This window comes from Sciurus vulgaris, assembly GCF_902686455.1.
Source record: "Sciurus vulgaris genome assembly, chromosome: 8".
In the NCBI taxonomy this organism is placed as follows: Eukaryota; Metazoa; Chordata; class Mammalia; order Rodentia; family Sciuridae; genus Sciurus; species Sciurus vulgaris.
In genome coordinates this window covers 3436272-3458662 of record NC_136468.1, presented here as the reverse complement: position 1 = coordinate 3458662, position 22391 = coordinate 3436272, and the positions used below count along the sequence as shown (strand labels likewise).

At 49.6% G+C, this 22391-nt stretch overlaps 1 protein-coding gene across 6 annotated transcripts in view; it reads left to right on the top strand.

Annotated features, from left to right (window-relative positions):
- The window catches only part of DPP6 (dipeptidyl peptidase like 6), a 934588-nt gene that overhangs the window by 732209 nt on the left and 179988 nt on the right, over positions 1-22391 (top strand). For all 6 annotated transcript variants that reach the window (XM_079149262.1, XM_079149264.1, XM_079149261.1 and 3 more), the window contains exon 6: positions 350-402. In XM_079149262.1, the coding sequence (XP_079005388.1) occupies positions 350-402 (53 nt within the window). The remainder of the gene's footprint in view (positions 1-349; positions 403-22391) is intronic.

Here is a 22391-nt window from a genome sequence, read left to right as displayed (position 1 = left end):
GTCCTCCGGTCCTGCTAGGTCTCGCTGTGTGTGATGGTCTCTGATGACCACAGTGTCCTCGTTACTGTCTCTGCTGTATTTATAAACCAGGTGTCTGTGCACCTAATCTAATCCCAGGACAGGTAGCCATGGAGATGCCTGTAAGCCTCTGATGCCCCACAATCCATGCAAGTGATGAAAATAAGCAGGATATGCACACTGGCCTCCCAGGCCCCCAGAAAACCCTGCCTCCGGCCTCCGGATTAGCTAGCTGCCCTTGCCCGCTGACGTCCTCTAGGATTCGCTAATTTGAAAACTCCCACCATCACAGCCTGTGTCTCAATGCGCTCCTTCCCCTTCTGTCTTTCAGATATACCAACACTCCTACACTGGATATTACGTCCTGAGCAAACTTCCTCACGGGTAAGATGGTTCTTTCATTCTCTTCTAATTAGAAATCTGTGGAACTTTAACTAGTTACTCGACCCTCAGAGCAGGAGCGGGGCTCCTTGACCTCTGCAGAGAAGGGTCCTCATGGTCCCAAATCCGACTCGTTCCTAGGTAACTACTAGAAGGGCATGGGGGCGGTCGCTTACGTCCAGCCGCTGGCCCTTTTGTGAAGCCACTCTGCCCACCTCCTGCTCTGGTTCCAGCCGAGGCTCCCAAGAGTGAGGTTTTCCCATGCCTTCCATCGGGCACAGCCTGGCGGTTGGCCTAGGATGCCAGGGGGCTCCTGGTCGCAGCCTCACCAGTACCTCGGAAGCGCTCACTGCACCACACGGCCTCACAGACACCCCAGGACGTGCATGGCATCGAGTGAGGAGCCCCCGTGTCCACAGGTTCGCCTTCAGCATTGCCTTGCACCGGGCAGCCTTGGCCACAGGTTGGAAGAGCTGGCTGCGCAGCAGCCCCGGGCATGTCGCTGATGGTCTTCCTGGCGTCAGGCTCCCAGGAGCCAGGGCTCAGTGCCCGCTTCTGACTGGGCCACACAGCTTTGCTGCTTCTGCCTCACGATGCACTGCCCCACTCTTGGTCTCTCAAAACTTCATGGTTTGGAGCCCAAAGTGTATGCAGGAGGGAAAGTCATGAGAGCAGGAGCGAGTTCCAGTCCCCAGCACTGTGCAGACATGCCCACGCAGCCTTTCCACGCCTGCCCTGGCCTCAGCCGGTCCCCGAGGGCAGTGAGGTGGCTGGCTGGAGTTTGGCAAGGCCATGGTGGAGTCAGCACAGATGCAAGCCAGTTGCCAGCCAGGAGAGCCAGCAGGGGGACGGGACATGCTGCTGGTCTTGCTTCTGTTCTTTTCTCACTCCTCTCCTCCTCCTTCCCCCACCCTCCACCTCTCCTCTTCCCTCCTGACTCTTGTTTTCCCCTGAACTTCCTGTTCCCCACCCACCCTTCCCCTTCTATCCTTATGCTCCATCAATACACTTGGAATAAGCCAAGTGCTCAGGAAGAGCTTGGGAGGAAACTGAGTGGGGCTGCCGCTGTCAGAGAGGTTCCTGTGAATATTTGGGTTGTGGCATCCTGATTTTTCCCAAGTGAGGTGAAATCAATAGCAGGAGCTGCTCAAAAGCATTGTTCCCAAGGTCAGCACAAACCTCAGCATGATGGCCACTGTCACTGCATCTGCTTTCCACCAAGCTTAGATAGCACTGGGCGTGTCCTTGGACAACAAATGTGGAAAAAATGATTTTGTTTGGACTTCAGACAAAGAAGAGATGCATGCATGGAGATAGGCAGCAAACTGTGATTGACAGTTGCTGTCTGATTATTCAAAAAATTTAGCCAAAGATTTGGGGGCTGTGACTCAGTGGTACAGAGCTTGCCTTGTATATGTGAAGCCCCAGCATTATTATTATTATAAACTATTACTAATAATAATATTTGTTTTTATTATTATTATTGTTATTATTATATAAAGAAACTGAAGATGGCCTACCCTAGTAAAAGTAGTCTCCATAGGAATCTTTCATTAGGAGCATATTTCAAGTAGAAATGCACATGATCTTCAGTACAGAGGAATTATTGTATTTCTTTTTGAGCAGATATACATCTTCAATGGTCATGTGGAAATATAATTATGCATTGAGATTTATCTACTGCTGGGAACAATAGAATTTGTTATAGATGATGGAACTTTCATTCCATCTTACATAAATTTGTAAGACTCAAAACTCAAAAAGCAGTTTATTCCTAATGCATTGTGTTAATATTTTACTGCATCAGTTAGAACCGATCAGGAACAGAGTCTAAAACCTGGCACAAGAGTTAGCCAAACAAGCTGGCAGGCCCAGGACAAGGAGTCGGTGGTGGAAGCTCAGCTTGCACGCTCAGACCCCTGGAGCTTACACAGTCCCCTTCCTTGCTAGTGCCAAGGAATAATGAGCTGCTCTTGGCATCTTAAAATCAGCGGGGTGACAAACCACATCGTGGCTGTGCTTTGTGCACATTTCCCCTGTGCAACAACATTGCGGGAAAATCTCTCATTACCATTTTAAGTGAGAGCTCAGAGAGAGTAAGTTGCCTGCCCAGAATCTCACAACCCATGTACAGAAGAGCCGGATCCCAATGCAGGGCAGCCTGGCTCCAAAACCCCTGACATCAAAGTAACCTCCTTGGATTAATTCGACTTACGATCAAACTTGATGTGAAGGATAATCATCAGAGCAACAAAGGCCTGGCTGTCGTGAGACACTGGTTTATTTCTCCCCTGAGCATTCTTGTAGGACTGGCAGAGGCAGCGGTTGGAGTGTTCCATTTACACCCTCTGGTGGGTGGTGGGGCCAGTGTTCCTACCTTCCAGCCACCACTTTACCAACAAGTGTCCCTGAAACCGCACTGCTGTACCTCCCTACCCTCCTCTTTGTCATAGGACCCCTGAGTGCGCAAACCATCGACTGATTATTTCAGGTCCAGCTCCTGTCTGAGTCAGTGAGACAGTGAGTCCCTGAAGGGACCTTCCCTGTGCCTGGGGCTGTGGCCGCTTGCCTCCGAGACCCTCTTGGGTCAGCTGTGCGCCTGCTCCACTAGGTGGCCAGAGATCAGCCCTGGCCTACAGTTTATGCTATGAGTGGGTTTTGGAGAGAGGAGAGCACGTTTATTTGGTAAAAATAAAGCTATCACTATTGAAATGTTTGAAGTTACATTATTCACATACAAAAGGCTTCAGAGTCTTCCTGATAATTCTGAAGACAAGACGGGTGGCATGTCTTCCCCCACCCCCGCCGCCTGCTGGGTAACAGCTCCTCCTCTTTAGGGCCAGTCCACCTGTTGTTTAAACTTCATTTTTTCCTGAGCCTCAGACTTCCCCACCAGCCACATAGATGTGTCAGATTAATTCTTCAGTGTCCTCTTCTGCCAGCCTTCTTTTTTGCAAGTGGTAGAAGAGAATCTGGAAGGGCGTCCCTCTGTCCTGCTCCTGCGTTCCTCTGTCTGTCCTAGTGTCTGTCCTTCTGTGGTTTTGACCTTCCCCAGTGGGAGCTGGGGGTTCAGCATGCCGGTGAGGGGCTGCAGCACTCTGGGAGAGCGAGGCCTCTGCTCTCCAGGCATTCAAGACCCACGTACCAAGACCCGCGCATTTGCTAGCTTGCACGTACCAAGAAGCATATTCTTAAAGGACGTGGGTCTTTTATGCAAATTTGTTTACATAAGAGGAATTAAAGCTGGTTATTATTATCAAAGAGCATTTCACTAAAAGTTTTTGTACTGCAGTCTCAACAAAATAAAGCCATCTTGCCCAGCAGAGATTGTAGCCAGCTAAATGTTCTCTGTCACGGGTCTCATGCGTTTCAGACAAGAGTTTTTGTAGATCGGCTGCCTTGTGACATTTTCCTGGCATGACTTTTTTTAAATTAGTTTTGCCTTTGGCTCAAGTCCTTTAAAAAAAAAAAAGTGTGTGTGTGTGCATGGGCATGTACAATCTCATATTTATTAGGATTATTCTGAAAGTCACAAACTCTAGAGAAAATCAACTCTATAACAGAAATCCATTTTAAGAAAAACTGGACATGTCCCTTTGTTGGCAAAGTCAGAGCAATCATGAGCAGGAAACTGAGGAGTACTGAGGGGTACTGTTTTATAGAGGTCCTTCTGCCTGGAACTGTACACTTAACTGCAGACTAGGGTGCAGGGGGCTCCCCACTGTTTAGGAAGTATGTGTACAGTGCCCAGTGCCTCATGCAGCAGTGTGATGCGGCCTCGCAAGCCTGAAGCCCTGCAGCCAGGGAGCCCTGCAGTCCCACGCACCCACTGTCCCCGACTTCGGCTCTGTGACCTGGAGAACTGTTTTGCTTCCACAATCCTTAGTTTCATATTTTTAAAAAGATGATCGTCACAGCAGCCACCTCATAGGCTCCGTATGGCAACTGAGTGGAAAGATATACCCGAAAAGCACAGAGGAGAGTTTTGCTTTTGGTGAGCTCTTCATTCTTAATGTTGTAGTACGCACCTGATATCTATTTATAGTCTTGTAATTAAATATTATCAGACTACTTCCCAGCCAGCCCAAATCCCCACTGTACAAGGACAGCAGTAATATGCCTCTACAATAATGAAATTTCCTCTAATTATTTTTCTAAAGCAGGGCTTGTTCCATGACACTTGAGTAATTCTGCAGCCTGGGTAATTTTAATTTCCCTCTTAGAAGAGGTATTTGTAGCCTTGTCTATCTACAATTCTAAATGCTCAATGAATTATTTTTATCTCATCTTGTTTGGACCTAGTGCAGTTAATTTTAGACATTCTTGTTTATCCCCCAATGGAAGCAGTAAAGACACCATAAGTCTGCAAGCATTTATTGAAATACTGTATCAAGCCACAGAAACTTGGTTGCTATCCTTAAGGAGCTCAAATTCTTATGGAAAAGGAAAGATACAGAATTGCATAGCAACGTACAGCAAAGTGCATCCAGGGGGTGTTTTAAATCTACAGTCGAATAGGAAGGGTCATGGACATCCTGGTCTCATGAACAGCCTCAAGAGGGAGAGCTGAGCCTGGCGGCAGAGCTGGTCTTGTTGATTCATTCTAATGGACTGAGACAGGAAGGCACTGCTCCAGGCTGGGTAGAGCACACATGCAGCTTGAGCTTTGCAATGAGCCAGTGCTTCCTGGGACACAGGAGGTGTTGAGCCAGGCTCCAACTGCTGTGCACCTGGGACATCACAGGCGGCGGTGGGTTTGGGGAGTTTTAGGGTGTGCCTGAAACACAGGAAACCTCAGCCCCACCTGGTGCGATTGGTTTTACAATGAGAACGTGGCAAAGGTTTTGAGTGGGAGAGACGTGATGGACGGCAGGCTTGGTGCTGGCGCAGAGTAGCCCGAAGGGAGGTGAGCCATCTGCGTTCTGTTAGGCGGTCTGGGAGGGGTCATGCCTGCGTGCCTGGTGTGAGAACTCAGCAGGGCAGAAGCCGCGTGCACTGCAATTACGAGAAGCTGGGGCTCTTGTGGAAGATGAAGACAGATTTGTGAGTGTCTGCATTCTGTGCCCTTCTAATTAAACCTGTGCCATGTGGCGAGTTGAGCCCGGTGCATGAGAAGACCCCAGCAGTGTGTCCAGGAGGGCGACAGGGATACTCCTCAGCACCAGGGCCGTTGCCCCCGCAGCTCAGGGCTTTGCCTTTCTGAGCCTTTCCTGTGAGGTGCAAGGCCCCGGCCCCTGGAGCTATGTGCTCACAGACCTGCTCGGCTCTGCAGAGCAGCACACAGCCATCGCAGCTGCCAGAGGCCACCTGCTAAAGGAGCGAGAGGTGTTCTTAGCATGGCTTTTCAACAGACGTTTTATTTGTTCTAATTGTACATGACAGTAGCATGCATTCATGCACTTTGATGTATCATACATCAATGGGGTACAATTTCTCCTTTTTCTGATTATACATGTTGCAGGATCATGTGGGTCAAGCCGTCATACATGTACATGAGGTCATAATGTCCGTTTCACTCTGCATCATTCCTACCCCACACCCCTCCCCTCCATCACTCCCCCCAACTAATCTGAAGTAGCTCTATTCTTCCCTAGCGCCCCCCTCTTATTGTGGATCAGCCTCGGCATGTCTCAGCCTGGCCTCGTGGGAGAGAGTCCCCCTGCGTGGGACTGTCATGGTTTTCAGAACTGTGGACAGCTCCTAGCTCTCCCCAAGACCTGCACTTGTTCTCTGCTTCCCTCCCCTCCCCTACTGTCTTCCTTCCCCTCTTCCCTCCAGCTGAACTCCACCTCTTGGCAAGTTTTACCAAAAACCACGGCTTTGCACTCAAATCCCAGCGAGCCTCTCTACTGTGCCGTCACTTCACCGTGTGGACACGCTCACTCTACAGAACGCTTGGCGTGTAGGACCCCATGAAGGTCTTGTGCGGTTCAGTTTGGCTGTGAGGTGTGAGTCCCAGTGCCTGTGGGTGTGCAGAAAGTGCTTCAGGCTCTGTTCCTGGTGGGCGCCACACCTTGCCCGGTGCAGCCAGACCTGACTGATTAGTCCTGCCCCTGGTATTCCCACCCTTGGGGCAGAGCGCAGATTTCGGCCTCAGTACCAACTGACCAGCCACAGTGGCTCCCTGGAGCTGTGCAGGAGTCGGATGGGGCCTTCACGGGTCCCCAGGAAAGAGTGCTTGTCAGTGAGCTGCTGGTGAGTGAGGAGGCGCACTCCGCCCCACCTTCTCTGGTGTCGGCTTGTCACACTCCCGCACATCGACTGTGCGACAGGATCTCCTTCTCGCTCTGCACCTTGTATCCAAGTCCTTCCTCCCTCAGCCCCAACTTTAAAAGCTCCTGCTCTGAAGATCCTCTCAGTGACCTGAGTTCCACAGCCCATTCCAAGCAACCATTTCTTCTTACGTTGCTGCACGTGTGATTGTCTAAGGGAGATTTAGGAGCAGGTCCTCTGACATTCCACGCCCTTCATTCCATGGCACAGAGAGGGGTTGGACGGGGCTTGACCGTGCCCATTATACCAGTGGCTGTGGTGTGGGACGGCAACTGCCCAGGAAGCTGCCCCAGCCACCTGCACGGGGCCCATTTCCCAGGCCTCTCCAGTGGGATCATCCCCTGTCCGCAGGGTCCTCCTCAGCCCCTCTGACTGGCGAGGTGACAACACACCTGCTCTTTACTTTGCCAGCTTGTGTATCCTATACGAGATGTTCATGTCTCCCTCTCCTGGCCCAGAGGGCCCCCAAAGTGTTGGTTGGTTGTTGGAGGAAATGGATTAAGTAGCTGTGGATTAGCAGGAGCAGGCGTGCCTGGACCCACCCCGACTGAGCCTGAGGATGGTCAGTCCCCTGAGCCGCCTGGGTCTGGGGTGTGGACTGGTCGATGGGGCTGCCCCCTCCTTGCCTGCTGCCTTGCTAAGTGGCACCAGGGTTGCAGTTGGACAAGTAGCACTTCCATCTCCGGGACGACCAATGAGGCTCCCCTGAAACATTCCTGTCCTGGTCATCTCAGCAGACTCAGAAGTCGTGGTGGATCTCGGATCAGCAGAGCTCCTGCCTGGTTCAGTGAGGTAGAGACTGCGTTTGGCCCCTGCCTGGCAGTGGGAGCGGAGGGGCTCCCTCAGGCCTGACAGGACAAGCAGCCGGGAGGGGATCACCAGACCCTGCCCGGCACAGGCCACCGACAGCGGCCCATGTGGCCTTCCTGCATTCTGTGGCACTTTGCCCTCCGCAGGCCCACTGAATCACACACGTCTGTCACCTGGGTTTCCTTCCTGAAAGTTGGAACTGCTCCTCAGTCTTGCGGCCTCTCCCCAGTTCGATCAGACTGTGTAAAGTTCATTTTTCCCTTTCCATCTTTTGCCTATTCCTCGGGGGGCGGGTAGCTGAATCCAGCCAGGGGGAGCTGGGCAGGGTCCCTGGGTCAGGCTGCCGGTGGCCACGCTCAGAACAGGCGCTGCAGGTCCGAGGTCTGCTCTGTGGAGACGAGGCAGCCCCTCCTCAGTTTCCTCATCTTTCCCATTAGGGGGCACGTCTCCACCCTTCCCGGCTGCCCAGCTTCACCTTCCTGCGGCTCCACCTGGCGGGACGCAGCTGTTTGGATTCCTGCCTGGGAGTCTGTGCTGCAGATGAACGTGCTGGTTTCAATCCTCTGTCCAAAGCTTCTCCTGGCATTTGGTTGGTTGCGCTTTGTTTTTTCTCTTCCCATCTTGTCTGTGCTCTCCTGTGTCGACACTCGCAGGAAATTTCAGGTCATGCACGATTAGAGCACATCCAAGACCGGCGGGAGGCCGAGAGCTTCCCCGAGGACTCCTCTGCGAGGAGCGGCACCCAGGCATCAGGCTGCACCCTGGACAGCCAGCCTGGTGAAGGTGTACCCTGTGCTGTGCCCTTGTTCCAGGGACGGAAGAGGCGGCACCCAGCGAACACCAGGCAGAGGATGGTGGTGACAAGGCCCTAGCTAGCCCTTCTTGTCTGCTGTGTTTTGTTTAATTTTTAGTCACCTTCTCTGTGCTCTGGGCTGCACACGCGTGTGAGCGCATGTGCGCCCCCCCCCCCCCATACACACACAGCATTCCTATTTGGTAACATTGACTTAGAAGAAATGTGGAGGGCAATTTTGACCAAGAGGAGCCGCAAAGACAGGGAAGGGCAGGTTCTGTGGACAAGGGGGTGGGAGGCTGGTGAGAGGAGGTGAGGCTGCGGGCTCATCCAGGGCAGTGTACTGACAACCTGCGCTTTAGGAACGTCCAGCTCAGCAGTCCGGGCTCCTAGGTGCGATCGCTGAGTACTGCTACTGCAGACGCAGAGCACTCCATCTCCCCGATGCCAGGCCCCTCCCCTTGGCAGGTATCCTTGGCAGCCACTGCCATGTTCCTTTGCCTTTCTAGAATGTGCCATCAGTGGAGCTATACAGCCTGGTCTCGTGAGTCCGGCTTCACTAGCACAGTTGCTTTTGAGAGTCGCCCCGTTGTGCGAGGGTCTGGAGTCCATTCTGTGGATGTTGAGGAGTGGTCTGCGGCCGTGCAACACCATGACTGTCCATTCACTCACCGTGGGCTGTTCCCAGCCGGGCTTTGGTGAACGACCTGTGGTGAGTGTCTGCCGTGGACACGTCTTCCTCCTCCTGGGTGAATACCTGGAGCGGGCATCGTTGGTCCCACAGTGAACGTGTCCGCTCTGATAAGAAGCTGCCACGCTGCCATCCAGAGCAGCCGTACTATTCAGGAGCCTCCGCTTGCCCTTCAGTCGGTCTGCCCCATAGAGTCCACTTCAAAGCCCTTGCCCTCCACCTGGTAACTGCATGGCTGGAGTGATCCATGTGCCCTGGGATGGCTCCATCTGCTACTGCGGGAGATGCTGGGGGACCATCTCCCAATGCCAGCCCATGGCTTCCTTTCTCCACCTGGCCCCTGGGCTCAAGGGCGAGTGTTCAATCTGCAGACTCTCCCATCTCCCGTCCCCACAAACGGTCTGTGAAGCATGCTGTAAATGACAGGCTGGCGCTGGAGTCAGCAGTGAGGCCAAGCAGCAAGTCAGAGGCAGGGGGTGGACGGGCTCCCGAGGATCGACGCTGTGACCTGGGTGTGAGCCACGGGCGTGGGGGAGGCCCCGTCGGCTTGCTCAGTGAACGCAGAAGTGTTAGAAAGGAATTTCTTTTCAAGAAGTGCCCTCCTGGGTCCCCTAAGGAGGGACAGAGGAAGGGCGAGCTCCAGACGTGCATGACCCTGCAACCTGGTCCTGGGCTGGCTCTGTTGCTTCAGGTTTGAGGGGTGAGTTCGCCATGGCATGAATGGGCTGGTGGCCTCCAGCAGAGACCCGCCTTTGGACGTTAGGGTCTGCAGCTAGGACTGGCCAAGGTCAGAAAGCAGCCTTTCTTGGAGGGGTAGCATATGTTTTCCTGACCACCATCCATCCTTCCTTACAGCTTAACCACAGCACCGTGGAAAAGACGGCAGGCACTGCTGAGCCTCCCCGGAGGCAGGCTGGTTTGCACAGTGCTCCACCCCAGCTGCATATTGGACCAACAGGTGTCTCTACAGACACCTGCTATGGACAGATCAGGAGAGGACACTTCCCAGATGAGGGCAGAAAGCCCAAGGGCTCACCTGGGGGGACGATAGCACAGAGTTGCTAGGGGTCAGACACACAGGAACAATGTTGGCATGCAGTTGGGGCCGAACCCAGAGCACTTGAAGCAGAAGAAGCCACTAGTCCAAACTAGAAATTAGTTTAACCCCATATGTCTTTTCTACATCCACAAAATGAAGCTGGTGCAAGCCTGTCAGGGTGGGGGAGGAACAGAAGTTTTGGAGTTTTACCTTTTCCATAAATACAAAGTTTAGACAGCCAGGTTCCCATGGCTAATGTGAAGCTCAGATACTTCCTAATTTGTATTCACTACATCATTGCTCCAAGACAAATTTCTGTGGACCTTTTAAAATGCTGGTAGGGGCTTTGAGGACCCTGAAGCATACACACTGACAACTTCCTAGATATCTGTGCTATACTAGGTACTAGTACTGCACCAAGTACTAGTACTGCACAAGGTACTAATACTGCCCTAAGCACCAGTGCTGTAAGAAGTACTAGTATTGTGCTACAGTATTAGGTTCCAGTACTGGTAGGTATCGGCAGAGCACCAGGTCCCTCTACTGTACTGGGTTCTAATACTACAGTAAGTATCAGTATTGCACTGGGTGTTAGTACCATACTACACACCGGTATTGCACTAATATTGTACTAGTACTGTACTAGGGACCTGTACTACGTGAGATACTAGTACTGCTCTAAACACCAATATTGCACTAAGTATTAGTACTGCAATAAGCATTCCCACTGCACAGGTTTAAGTAGTATACTAGACTCTAACAGTGTTACACTGTTAGAGTAGCTAGCTGGCGCAAACATCCACGAGAGACACAGCTCTGAGTTCAGGCATAGGTTGTTGACAGAGTCGGCCAGGCTGCCCTTCTACAAGGTGCAGCAGCCTGCTGGAAAAAACTTCTTAACTGTGTAGTCATGTACAATGGAGTAGTTAAAAATAACCAGTCTGGCCCTGTGATTGTTATTTGGCTGTGGTTTCAGTAATTAGGGACTCCTTGGGGGTGGGCCTACCGGGAAGGTTATGCCTGGATGGGCAGGTGCTGATTTTCAAAATGGAGTTACTTTGGCCTAAGGACCTAACATACACAAGTTATCAGTACTGCACAAGGCACCAATACTATACTAGATACTAGAATCTCACTAGGCTAATGTTGCACAGGGTACTTTCGTTGCACGAGGCACCATTATCGCACTGGGTACCAGTATAGTACTAGGCGTAAGTATTGCATTAGGTATCTGTACTGCATTAGGTAACTATACTAGGTACCAGTACTACACTAGTTATTAGTACTGAAATAGGTAACAACGTTGCACAAAATACTAGTACTACACTGAGTACCAGCACTGCAATAGATCCCAGCATTGCACTTATTACAAGTACCATGCTATGTACTAGCATTGTATTAGGTACCAGTACTGTTCTTGGTAATTATATCTACTAGGTAGTACTACCTAGTTACTTGTACTGTACTAGGTACCAGTATTACACTGGGCACCAGTACTATACTGGGTACCAGTCTTGCATTAGGCTTCATATTGATACTGCTGGTTATCAGTGATGAGTTCTGCTTCCTCAAATGTTGAAGTTTGAACATTAGAGAAGCCCCGAGACAAGTGTAGAAAGCAGGTTTTATTTAAAAAATAGTAACAGGACTTCTCCCGGAGGGGGAAGGGGGCCATAGCCCGTGTCCTGGTATCCCAAGCGTGATCACACCCTGCCCCTTGTATACGCTTCAGACTTTCTTTGTTCTCCTGCCTCTTCCCCTTCCTGCATACATGCCTAGGCCCAGGAGATGCCCGTGGAATGGCCAAAAGGTGAGACGCAGATGGGGGTACAAATGGAGCAGTCGGGGCAGGCAGCAGTGACGCCGTCCAGAGGAGTCAATTTGGCATGGGAGACAAACGAATAGCAAGGCTCTAGAATTCGGAACGGTTTATTGTAGATTCAGGAAACCCGGGAACCGGAACCCCGAACCTACCACCCCGAAGCCGGCTTACATTCCCTCCAGGAGGTGAAGGGTAGGGCTGACGCCAATTATGCGAAGATCAGGCGAGGAGCCAGCTGCCCATCATGGTAAAGGTCAAAACGAGCTGGCAGGATCAGGAGCCCTCGAGAACACATGTGCACGCGTTGTATGCGTGGACTTAATTGAATACGGCCAATGGCAAATCACCTGAGTGTGCTTATGTTAATTAACCTCCTCACTGCCGATGTGACCAAAAACAACTTCTGGCTGGCTGCCAGGCGCCATCCTGGTGCAGTCCGCATGGCATAGCCCCCAACAATTCCCCCTTCCTTATGTGAAATGAAAAGGAAGCTGGCAGGGATCGTGTCTGTCTTAGGTCCCGGGAATCAACATCCTGTCCTTACCCATCATCAAAGGATACCAAGGCAGGGTTGGCCCTTCTGTCTTAGGTTGGTACAGTGTTTTCCCATGGTTACCCGTCTTTGACTACCGACCCAGCATACTAAGCTATATACTGGGAGATTGTCCTGCTCCAAGGGCGGCCATGGCCTGTTTTATGATCACATTATAAGCCTGTTGACTGGCTTTGAGGTGTTTGTAGATGTAGAATAGAATCAACACAAGCATACCCAAGCTTATTAGTGTGGGACTTAAGAGTCCCCCAAATTTGGTGCCAAATTGTGTTAGTTTATCTAATGCTTCCGTGATAAGTCCTCCCAGTTTGACTTCCACCTTAGTGGCGTTCATGGCAAGGATCTGCCATCCAAGCCTTGTTACCAGCTCGTCGAATCCATCCGTCCATTGTTGTGCGATCTGTGAAAATAACTGTCTAGAGAAGTTCTCATTAAAAGTCACAAAAAGGAAAGCTAGGCACACAGGAGTATATGAAAAAACGATCATTTCACTCTCTCTACATATTTCAGTATCAGCTCCATTAACCTTTGGATCAGTGCACTTTCCTTTACTTATAGACCCTCCTTTTACAAAAGCCAGGGGGCTTATATCCGTACATGCCTTAGGTCCGCATAAGGACCAGATGGATAAGGGGTTGAAATTGCCTTTATATTCCAAATTTTCTATAAAATCTTTGGTACTTTAAGATGTGATATATTTCTGATTAGGTAAATACCAAGGTCCAAAAGCCAGATTACTGGAGACACTTTTATCAGGTCCTAGGTGCTGACAAGCCCCCATAATGGAGGCCAAGTAATAGGCTTTTTGAAGGACTGGCAATGGCCATACCAATGGATATGAAAATCAGTCTTATTATTAATAGCTTTGGGCATGTAACCGTAGGTAACCCTAATGTGGAATTAGTGGTAAGAATAGGAGGATATAAATTGAAAGAGTTAGTAAGGGGCAAAAGGCAAGGCCACACCTTTACTATCCCCCATAGGTAACGCACGGCTCCTCCATTAACATGGTGAGGGATTATCAACAACAGCAGTGGGAGGAACTTCCACATCTTCTTGTTGTTCTTGGTTTTCTATTGAGGAAGCCCTGACTAATCTTTCAGGCACCCAAATTGGCGATTGTGCGTCCTGCGGGAAAACACAAACAGACCCTCAGGTCCAGATTAATACCGGATCTGGGCCTTTCCATTGTCCTGATAGAATGTCCTTCCAGAGCACTTGAGGTAGATGATTTTTATTAGGATCTGAATGACGGTCAGCAGCCGATCAGCCCTCAGAAGAGATTTAAAAAATTTAAAATGAACAAGACAACAGATAATTTGTCTTTTGGGGATCTTATGATGCCCCTATTCCCCCTTTTTGTTTATAAAGCATGTTTTTAAGTGTTAAATGGGCACGCTCAACAATGCTCTGTCCAGTAGGATTATAGGGAATTCCTGTGATATGTTGAATTCCAAAGGTGGAACAACATTGTTTAAAGGCCTGGGACGTATATCCAGGACCATGATCTGTTTTAATTTGTTTGGGGACCCCCAGGATGGAGGAAGAGTGTAAACAGTGTGTTATCACATCTTTGGTTTTTTTCTCCAGAGTGAGCAGAGGCCATAATGAATCCCGAAAGGTATCTATTGACACATGGATGAATTGTAGTTTTCCAAATTCTGAATGATGAGTTACATCCATTTGCCAAATATGATTGGGCCGAAGCCCTTTTGGATTTACTCCTAACGAGGGGTTAGGAATAAGTGTAGCACATTTAGCACAAGACTTGACTATGTCCCGAGCTGTTGCCTTAGTAATTTTATAGTGTGTACGTAGAGTAGAAGCATTTACGTGAAATTTGGAATGAAAAGTTTTTGCATTTTCAAGTGCATCAAAGATATGTGGGTCTCTGGTGGCCATGTCTGTTAAATCATTGTGTAAACTTAGAGGACCTGGAAGGCCAGTATGAGCCCGAACATGCCCAATGAAAACAGGATTTTTTTCTGTCCCAAATAAGTTTTTGTAAGGATTGTAAATGTTTAGTAATAGTGGAGGTGAGGGAGATCAGACCAGTTAATTCTAAATTTTGAATAGCATTAACAACATATTCGCTATCAGAGAACAAGTTAAAAGGCTCATGGTGGGTTTTGAATACTTCTATTACTACTAATAGTTCTGTTTGTTGTGCAGATAGAGTATTAAACAGCAATGTTTCTGTAACATTATTTATAGTAATAGCACCCGTACCATTTTTTGATCCATCAGTAAATATAAGGGTAGCTCCTATAATAGGTTCTTTTCGGGTGACTTTGGGGAAAATTATAGGATGTTGACTCCAAAATTGGAGAAGAGGATCAGAAGGCAAATGATTGTCAAACACAGCAGAAGTACTGGTAAAGACCATAGCCCATGAATTTGAATTATTAATAAGATATTGTATCTGGTCAGTAGTATAAGGAGTAGTTATTGTCGAGGGATGTGACCCAAAGGTGGAAAGGGATACTTTTAACGCCCTAAGGATTAATTCTGCCACAGATTCAGTAAACAAGGATAAGACCTTGTTAGGGGCATAATTCATGTGAACCCATAGAATAGGACCCTTTTGCCAAAACACTCCTGTGGGTAACTTATTTGTGGCCAAGACAATGAATGATAAAGGCTTAGCTAGGTCAATGTGATCAAGATGAATCTTTCCATAGCTGTTTCAACAAGTTTGAGAGCTGTTCGAGCCTAGGGGTAAGTGCCCACTCAGAGAGGGGATCAGAATCACCTTTAAGAGTGTCAAACAGGTGGCCCAAACTTGAGGTGGGTAAGTGAAGATAAGGTCTAATCCAGTTAATGTCACCTAATAGCTTTTGAAAGCCATTCAAAGTCCTAACTTGGTCTACTCGAATACTAATTTTTGTGGGTTTAACCATAGTTGCATTTATGAAAGAAACCCAGGAAGTTTTTGGTGTCTGTCATTTGTACCTTATCAATGGCAATATGTAAGCCCCACCTTTTTAGTGACTTTATTAAGGAACTATAACAATTTTCCAAGACAGTTTTTTCTTTATGAGCTAACAAAACATCATCCATATAATGATAGATTAAGAGTTGAGGGTTTGCTAGGCGTTAGGGTTCAATGGCCTTGTTTACATATATTTGACACATAGTGGGGCTATTGGCCATGCCTCGTGGGAGAACTATCCATTCATATCTTTTATTAGGAGAACTGTTATTAAGTGAGGGCACAGTAAATGTGAACCTTTTGGTGTCTGAGGGATGTAACGGAATGGAAAAGAAACAATCTTTTATGTCAATTACAGTGGAGGGCCAATTAACTGGAATAGTCGATAAAGTATGTAATCCTAATTGAATAGGTCCCATGGGCTCCATTATAGAATATATTGCTCTTAGGTCATGCAATAGCCTCCATTTTCCTGATTTCTTTTTTATTACGAATATTGGTGTGTTGAAAGGAGAGGTGGATGGTTTGATGTGTCCTGCCTCTAGTTGTTCTTTAACCAATTGTTGGGCCGCTTCTAATTTGTCTTTTGAGAGGGGCCACTGAGGGACCCAGACAGGTTTATCAGATTTCCATGTTATTTTAATTGCTTCAGTGGCCCCTAATGAAAATCCAATCCCTTTCTATCTTGTTTTGGAGTAACTAAAATGGATGAAGTAGGTCCTCGACTATTTTTCCCAAGACCTTTTCCCCATATGTGTCCTTGGGCTAACATCACTTGATTAGCTTTTGGATTACTGCATGGGATCTCGGATATGAGATGTAAATCCATCTGTTCCATGATATCTCTCCCCCACAAGTTTGCCGGGAGATGTTCAAGGACGTAAGGTTGGTTGGACGGGTACCACTATGACCTTCTTCATCCTTCCATTTTAATATGGCTGTGCTTTTGTTAGGATTGGAAGCTATACCCAGTCCCCTTAAAGTCTGATCTGCCTGTTGAAGTGGCCAGGCTTTGGGCCATTCTGTAATTTTGATAATACTTTTGTCAGCCCCAGTATCTAATAAGCCTCAAAACTTTTGCCTTCTATCACTAACTTTGTCATAGGTCTATCTTTTAAATCCAATGTTAACATGACCATATTTTGGCCAGTAGAACCTAATCCTTTATTTCCCCTAATAATATTCTTTGATGGATATTGATCATGGCAGCTGGGTAAGACCAACAATTGTACTATGCGATCACCCTGAGTTATTATTGCTACACCTCTTGGTGAAGAAGCAAGGATTTTTATTTCTCCTGTAAAATCAGGGTCTATAACTCCAGGGACAATATTTAATCCTTTTAAAGCAGAAGAACTCCTCCCCAGAATTAGTCCCACTGTTCCTTTAGGTAACAGGCTGACAACCAAAGTTGGTATTGGTTGTACTCCCATCTCTGGAGTTAATACTGCTCTGGCGGAAGCACAGAGGTCCAATCCTCTAGTTTGTCTAATTGGGGAGTCAAGGGGTAATGGATCTGAGGCATGGACTGGATAGTCCCATATATTTGTGGGCCCCAAGGCCGGGGGCCCTGTGCCCCATTTCTTAAATGATTTGGTAACATCTTGCCCTCAACATCAGTAACTAATCTGCACTCGTTAGCCCAGTGTTTTCCTTTTCTGCACTTTGGGCGAAGACCTGGGGCATGAGGCGTAACAGGTTTTACTGTGGTCATCTCTTGTCTTTGGTTAGGGCATTGTCTCTTTGCCGCTGTATATATCTGTGCGTACACTCCAGGATCATATTGATTTTGAGTATCTATTGAAGCGTATTGGCCTTCTCCTATTAGCATATCAACATTTCTACCAGGAAACCTTGCTACTGCGTTTCTGCAAGCAGTTTCAGCACCTATTTCCTGCCACTGAGCTCTCCAATTCGGATATTGTCCTCCAGATAACACTGCTCTGCATGGCTGTTTCCAATCAGTCATAACTGCCTCTTTAAAGTTTTTCTAATGGTTGATGGTATCCCTATTTTGGTCCTCAAATACGGGCAGGTTCCATGAATTTTGAAGTTCTTTGTATTAGGTTTAGCTTTCTCCTACCTTTTTCCCTGTTCTTAAGTTTTCTGAGCAATGGTTTTCTAGGTCGCTACCACTCGATTCTCCTCGCTTTGTTCTCTTTCCCATTGTGGCACCTTGAGCAGCCTTTCCTCCATGGACCCTGGGCTTATTATCTTCTAGCTCCTCCCCAGCGTCTCCTTCCTCCTCTGAACTCTCCTCCCGTTTTTGGCCATCCCAGCCAACCTCCTCTTTAATCTCTTCTAGCACTTCTCCCTCCTGTAATATATTTTTTATGCCTCCTTTTTGAATTATCCTTTCAGACTGATTCCGAGATATTTCCGAACCCATCTTTTACTGCTAAATAAGTTTGATACAGGATGAACAAAGACCACACTAACAGTAATGCAAACACACAAACAATACAAGATACACGCACTCCGGAGCTCCTTTATCATCCTCTTTATATTCCATCACCTGGCCAGCTACCCTGAGTGCCTGACTGCCTTAGAGAGAGACAGGGCCTCAGCTTACCTGAGTACCTCTAAAATAACAGACAGTAACCAAGCAAACAAAAGCAATGGAAATACTGACACAACTAACACTTTAAACACATCTATTTACTATAGGACGTCCTTTGCTGTCTCTTGGGACAACCTTCTGTTACGTTCCCTCACTAGGGGGGCCTTCTCGTGAATCACGCTAGTGAAACTGTCTTTTACTTACCTTATCCTGTGGTGCTGATAGCTGTATAAAATGTTACGGGTCCCCGTACGAATGCAGAGTTCCCATATGGGCCACCATTGGACGCCGTCCAGTGGAGTCAATTTGGCGTGGGAGACAAATGAATAGCGAGGCTCTTGAATTCAGAACAGTTTATTGTACATTCAGGAAACCCGGGAGCTGGAACCTCGAAACTGCAACCCCGGTGCTCGAGGAGAGCCAGCTTGCATCCCCTGCAGGAGGTGAAGGGTAGGGCTGACGCCAATTATGCGAAGATCAGGCGAGGAGCCAGCTGCCCATCATGGTAAAGGTCTAAACGAGCAGGCAGGATCAGGAGCCCTCGAGAACGCCTGTGCATGGGTCACACCTCTGGCCTCGCCACCCTTCACACCCAGGCAGGCTTCGGCCCTCTTGTGCCCCGACGCTGGGGAGAACCCTGAGGCCTCTGCTGGGAGTTTCCTCCAGTGCATCGGTTCCGCAGTGGGGTTGCCCAGAGAGGTGCACAGAGACGCCCCAGAGGGATCCCAAACTCACTTTTGGGGCCACGTGGTGAGAGGTGAACCTGGAAGGAGGGGACAGACCCACTGTGGCTACTGGCCGCAGGGAGACCTGCTGCACCATTGCAGAGGAGCCCCCTGGCAGGGAGGGTCCCCTGTCCATCACCTGCAGAAGAGCCCCTGGGTGCTGAGGTGGCGGCAGAGACAGTGATTGAAGGGCCAGGACGTGGGGTGTGGAGGCGACGTAACAAGCGGGCCAGCACGTCCTCCCCCTGCCCCGGGCTGCAGCAGCACAGCACAGCAGTGCCTTCGCAGGCTGATTTCCAGGACCCGGGAGCTGGGCTGGATTCTGCCTCCCATCAAACCTCACAGTAGCCGAAGAGGACCCGCCCAGAGGAGGAAACAAGTTCAGAGGGATGGAGCGATTTGTTCACAGTCGGGACTCGGTCCCCATGAGTCACAGGAAGGCCACAGTGCTCCTCCTCAGGACAGCACAGAGGTGCAGCACGGGGGGCTCTGGGGCTATTTGGCCACAGGGACGTTCTGTGGCTTGCTCGCTGACCAGATGTGCGCTCTTAGAAAGCGGGAACGGGACCAAGGAGAGGCTGCCGCGCCTGGGTTCTGGGCTCAGGAGCTGTGTCAGGATGAGTGGGCTCAGTGGTGCCGGAGGCATAGGGACGTTTCTGAGCAGCACAGGGTGGCTTCCTTCCGGGTCTGGAGGCCACGCAGAGGCAAGTGGGCTTTGCAGGTCAGTTCTGCCTGGGGCCAGATGGTTCCTTACCTGCTGGAGGAGAGCCTGTCAGGGGTCAGCAGTGCACATGCTGAACCTGGTGTGGCCTAGAACAGCACCAGCTGGGCTCCTACCCAGCGGGCTTGCTTCCAGCACCCCCAGGAGGGGCAGTGGGGCCTCCCTAGCCCGGCTCCACCTGGCCACCTGTGGTTTCACCTGTGGGTTCACCTGTGGGTTCTCCTCTGTGGGGTCACCTGTGGGTTCGCCTGTGGGCTCACGTGTGGTTTCTCCTCTGTGGTTTCTCCTCTGGGTTCACCTGTGGTTTCTCCTCTGTGGTTTCTCCTCTGTGGGGTCACCCTCGCTAGTAGGAAGAGCAGGGCGATGACTGACTCAGGAGGTGTGTCCTTGCGTGGAGGACCTGGTACGAGTCCCTGGGAAGTGATGCAGAGCAAGAAGAACTGGAGCCCTGAGTCGCAGGGCGCCCGTCATCCAGAGCCCCTGAGGAGGTGGCGACTCCTCCCTTTGTCCCCGCTGCACCTCAGCTTCCTCTTCTCCTCCTCCTGATTTTGTTGACATGTACTTCTTGCACCAAATGTGTGTCCACTTGAATCATCCCACTCTGCAGCTTTTAGTGCATTCACAGAGTTGTACAACCATGGCCTCTATGTTGGCTTCCTGTCACTGTAAACAAAATACCTGGGATAGTCTATCTTAAAAAGATGAAAGGTTTGTGTTGGAGGTGAGCCCATGGTTGGGTGGACCTGTTGCCTTTGGGCCTGTGGCGGGGCAGCACATCATGGCAAGGAGAGCATGGTAGGAGCCCCCATGGCGCTTCCAGTGAGCCCCACACCTGATGGTGCAGGAGGAAGGGAGCTCTGGGCCAGCACAGTGTACAGACATGTCGAGTTAACTGTGGGCGGGACCTCAGCTGCTGGCCCCTTGGGCTTTCCGCCCTTAAGAATTGAAATGCATCACTTAAGATAAACCTGGAAAGGGGTAGCATGGGTCTCTCAGAGCTGCATGAGTTCCGGGAGTTACTGACCCAACTCAATCAGTTACTGGAGATTAGACCAGATCCTGTTTATTAATCCACCCATCTATTTGTTCCACCAATATTTATTGAGCATCTATTTTGCTGGGGACTCATCTTGGACTGGAGTGTGTCTGCCTTCTATCTCCCACTGTGCTGAGTACACAGGAAGACAGCACACACATATTGACGTTGAAGTGCTGTTTTCTATATCTTTAGCCATGAAAGCTTAGGAACCAGAAAAGCAATTTTTAGCTCTTTTTGCCTCCAAATGCTGTTGTTTTTAGGAAGCTTTTCAATCCCTCAAAATAACTTAGAAAGATAAATGAGCAGAGTTTGCTGCACTAATTCACTCTTCAGATTTCAACATGATTTATGCCTTGTTTTGTTTATTGCTAAAATAAGCAAAATCAGAATGGATTGCATGTTTGTTCTGAGATATACTAAGTCCAGATCATTTCATTCTTCCTTAATCATTTTTTACCAATACATCTCCACCCGTAGGTGATTCCTCACCAGCCTGCCATGGAGGATTTAGAATAAATGAATAAATAAAAAGGGGGAGGGAAAGTGGTGGAAGGGCGCTAACCAGCCCAACATACCTCCCCAGCTCCGAGCTCTGCCTCTCTCACACACGCACCACACACCCCTGAGCCCTTCAGAACCGTCTAGGATGTGGTGGAGACTGGTGGCACTGGGCCAGTTCCAGGGCCTGCAGGGGAGGGTGCTGCTGTGGTCCCCGTGTGACTGGCCAGGCTTGTCTGAGGGAGAACGGAATCCACCAGGAAAGCACTTCCTCAGGAGTGGCCCCGGGTCAGGACTAGGCATTGAAAAGTCTGGGAGACACCCCTGGGTGTGTATCCACAGGAAATCAGCATAGTAGAGATACGTCTGCATGCCAATGTTTATCACAGCATTATGCACAATAAGTAAGATGTAGGGTCAGCCCAGGGGCCCATCAGCAGAGGACTGGATAAAGAAAATGTGGCACATACACCCAAGGGAATATTATTCAGCTGTAAAGAATGAAATTCTATCATTCACAGCAAAACGGATGGAACTGGAGGATGTTAAATGAGTAAGCCAGTCACAGGGAGACAAGGACTGTGTGTTCTGTGTCACACGTTTAAGCCGACAAACAAAATCAGACAACCTGAATATGGAACAGTGATCACTAGAGGTTGGGAATCAGGTAGAAGGCTGGGTGAAGGGCAGCGGAATTTGATCAGTGCACACTCCACATGAGTGAAAATATCACACTCAGACCCGCTAATGTATACAACCAGCACAGGATGACTGACAATAAGAGGCAAGCCAGTACAGCTCACCCGTGGAGACCCGCGTGTGCATTCCGCACGGGTGGAGTAGGAGGGGCAGGCCAGAAGGAGCAGCAGGCTTCGAGGCACTTCTTCTAATCTGTACCAAGAAGTTGTTCTTTGTCTTGTACAACCAGGATCTTTCTCTATCCTCTCTCCTGTTCTTGATTTGTTTCAGTGACGTCTGTTATGCAGAAGGAAATTAAAAGACCTATATTATTATAAAGATTTGTCATTCAATAAATCTGGGAAAACTCCGAGTCAGAGGACGGGTGGGGACTGGGGTGGGTGGACGGATGGGGGCGTGTGTCAGATGGGGGTTTGGGCGTTGCGTTTCTCTGCTCTGTACGTGGGAGAGAATAGGCTTGGGAAGGGAGCAGCCAGGAGGGACACAGGCCCAGGGACCAGGAGCCAAGTCCCAGCGGTAGAAGCTGCTCCAGGGCCTGGACACCACCCCTCAGGAAGGGCAGCCTCTGGCAAGGCCAGGCGTGGCACTCCCAGACGGGCAGGACTGCGGCCACTCGGAAGGCCGCGCTTGGAGACGGGCCCCGAAGCCCTGCTCCAGCATGCTGCGCGGCAGACGCACCCCAACCCGGGGCGCTCCGGCAGAGCCAGCCCCGCGGGAACCAGGCCCTGTGAGGGATCAGTCAGGACTGCTCCCATCCTTCCCGAGCAGCCGCCGAGGAGCCCTGTGGAGGATTGGGGGCCCGGGACGGGAAGGAGACCATACTTTCATTCAGAATTT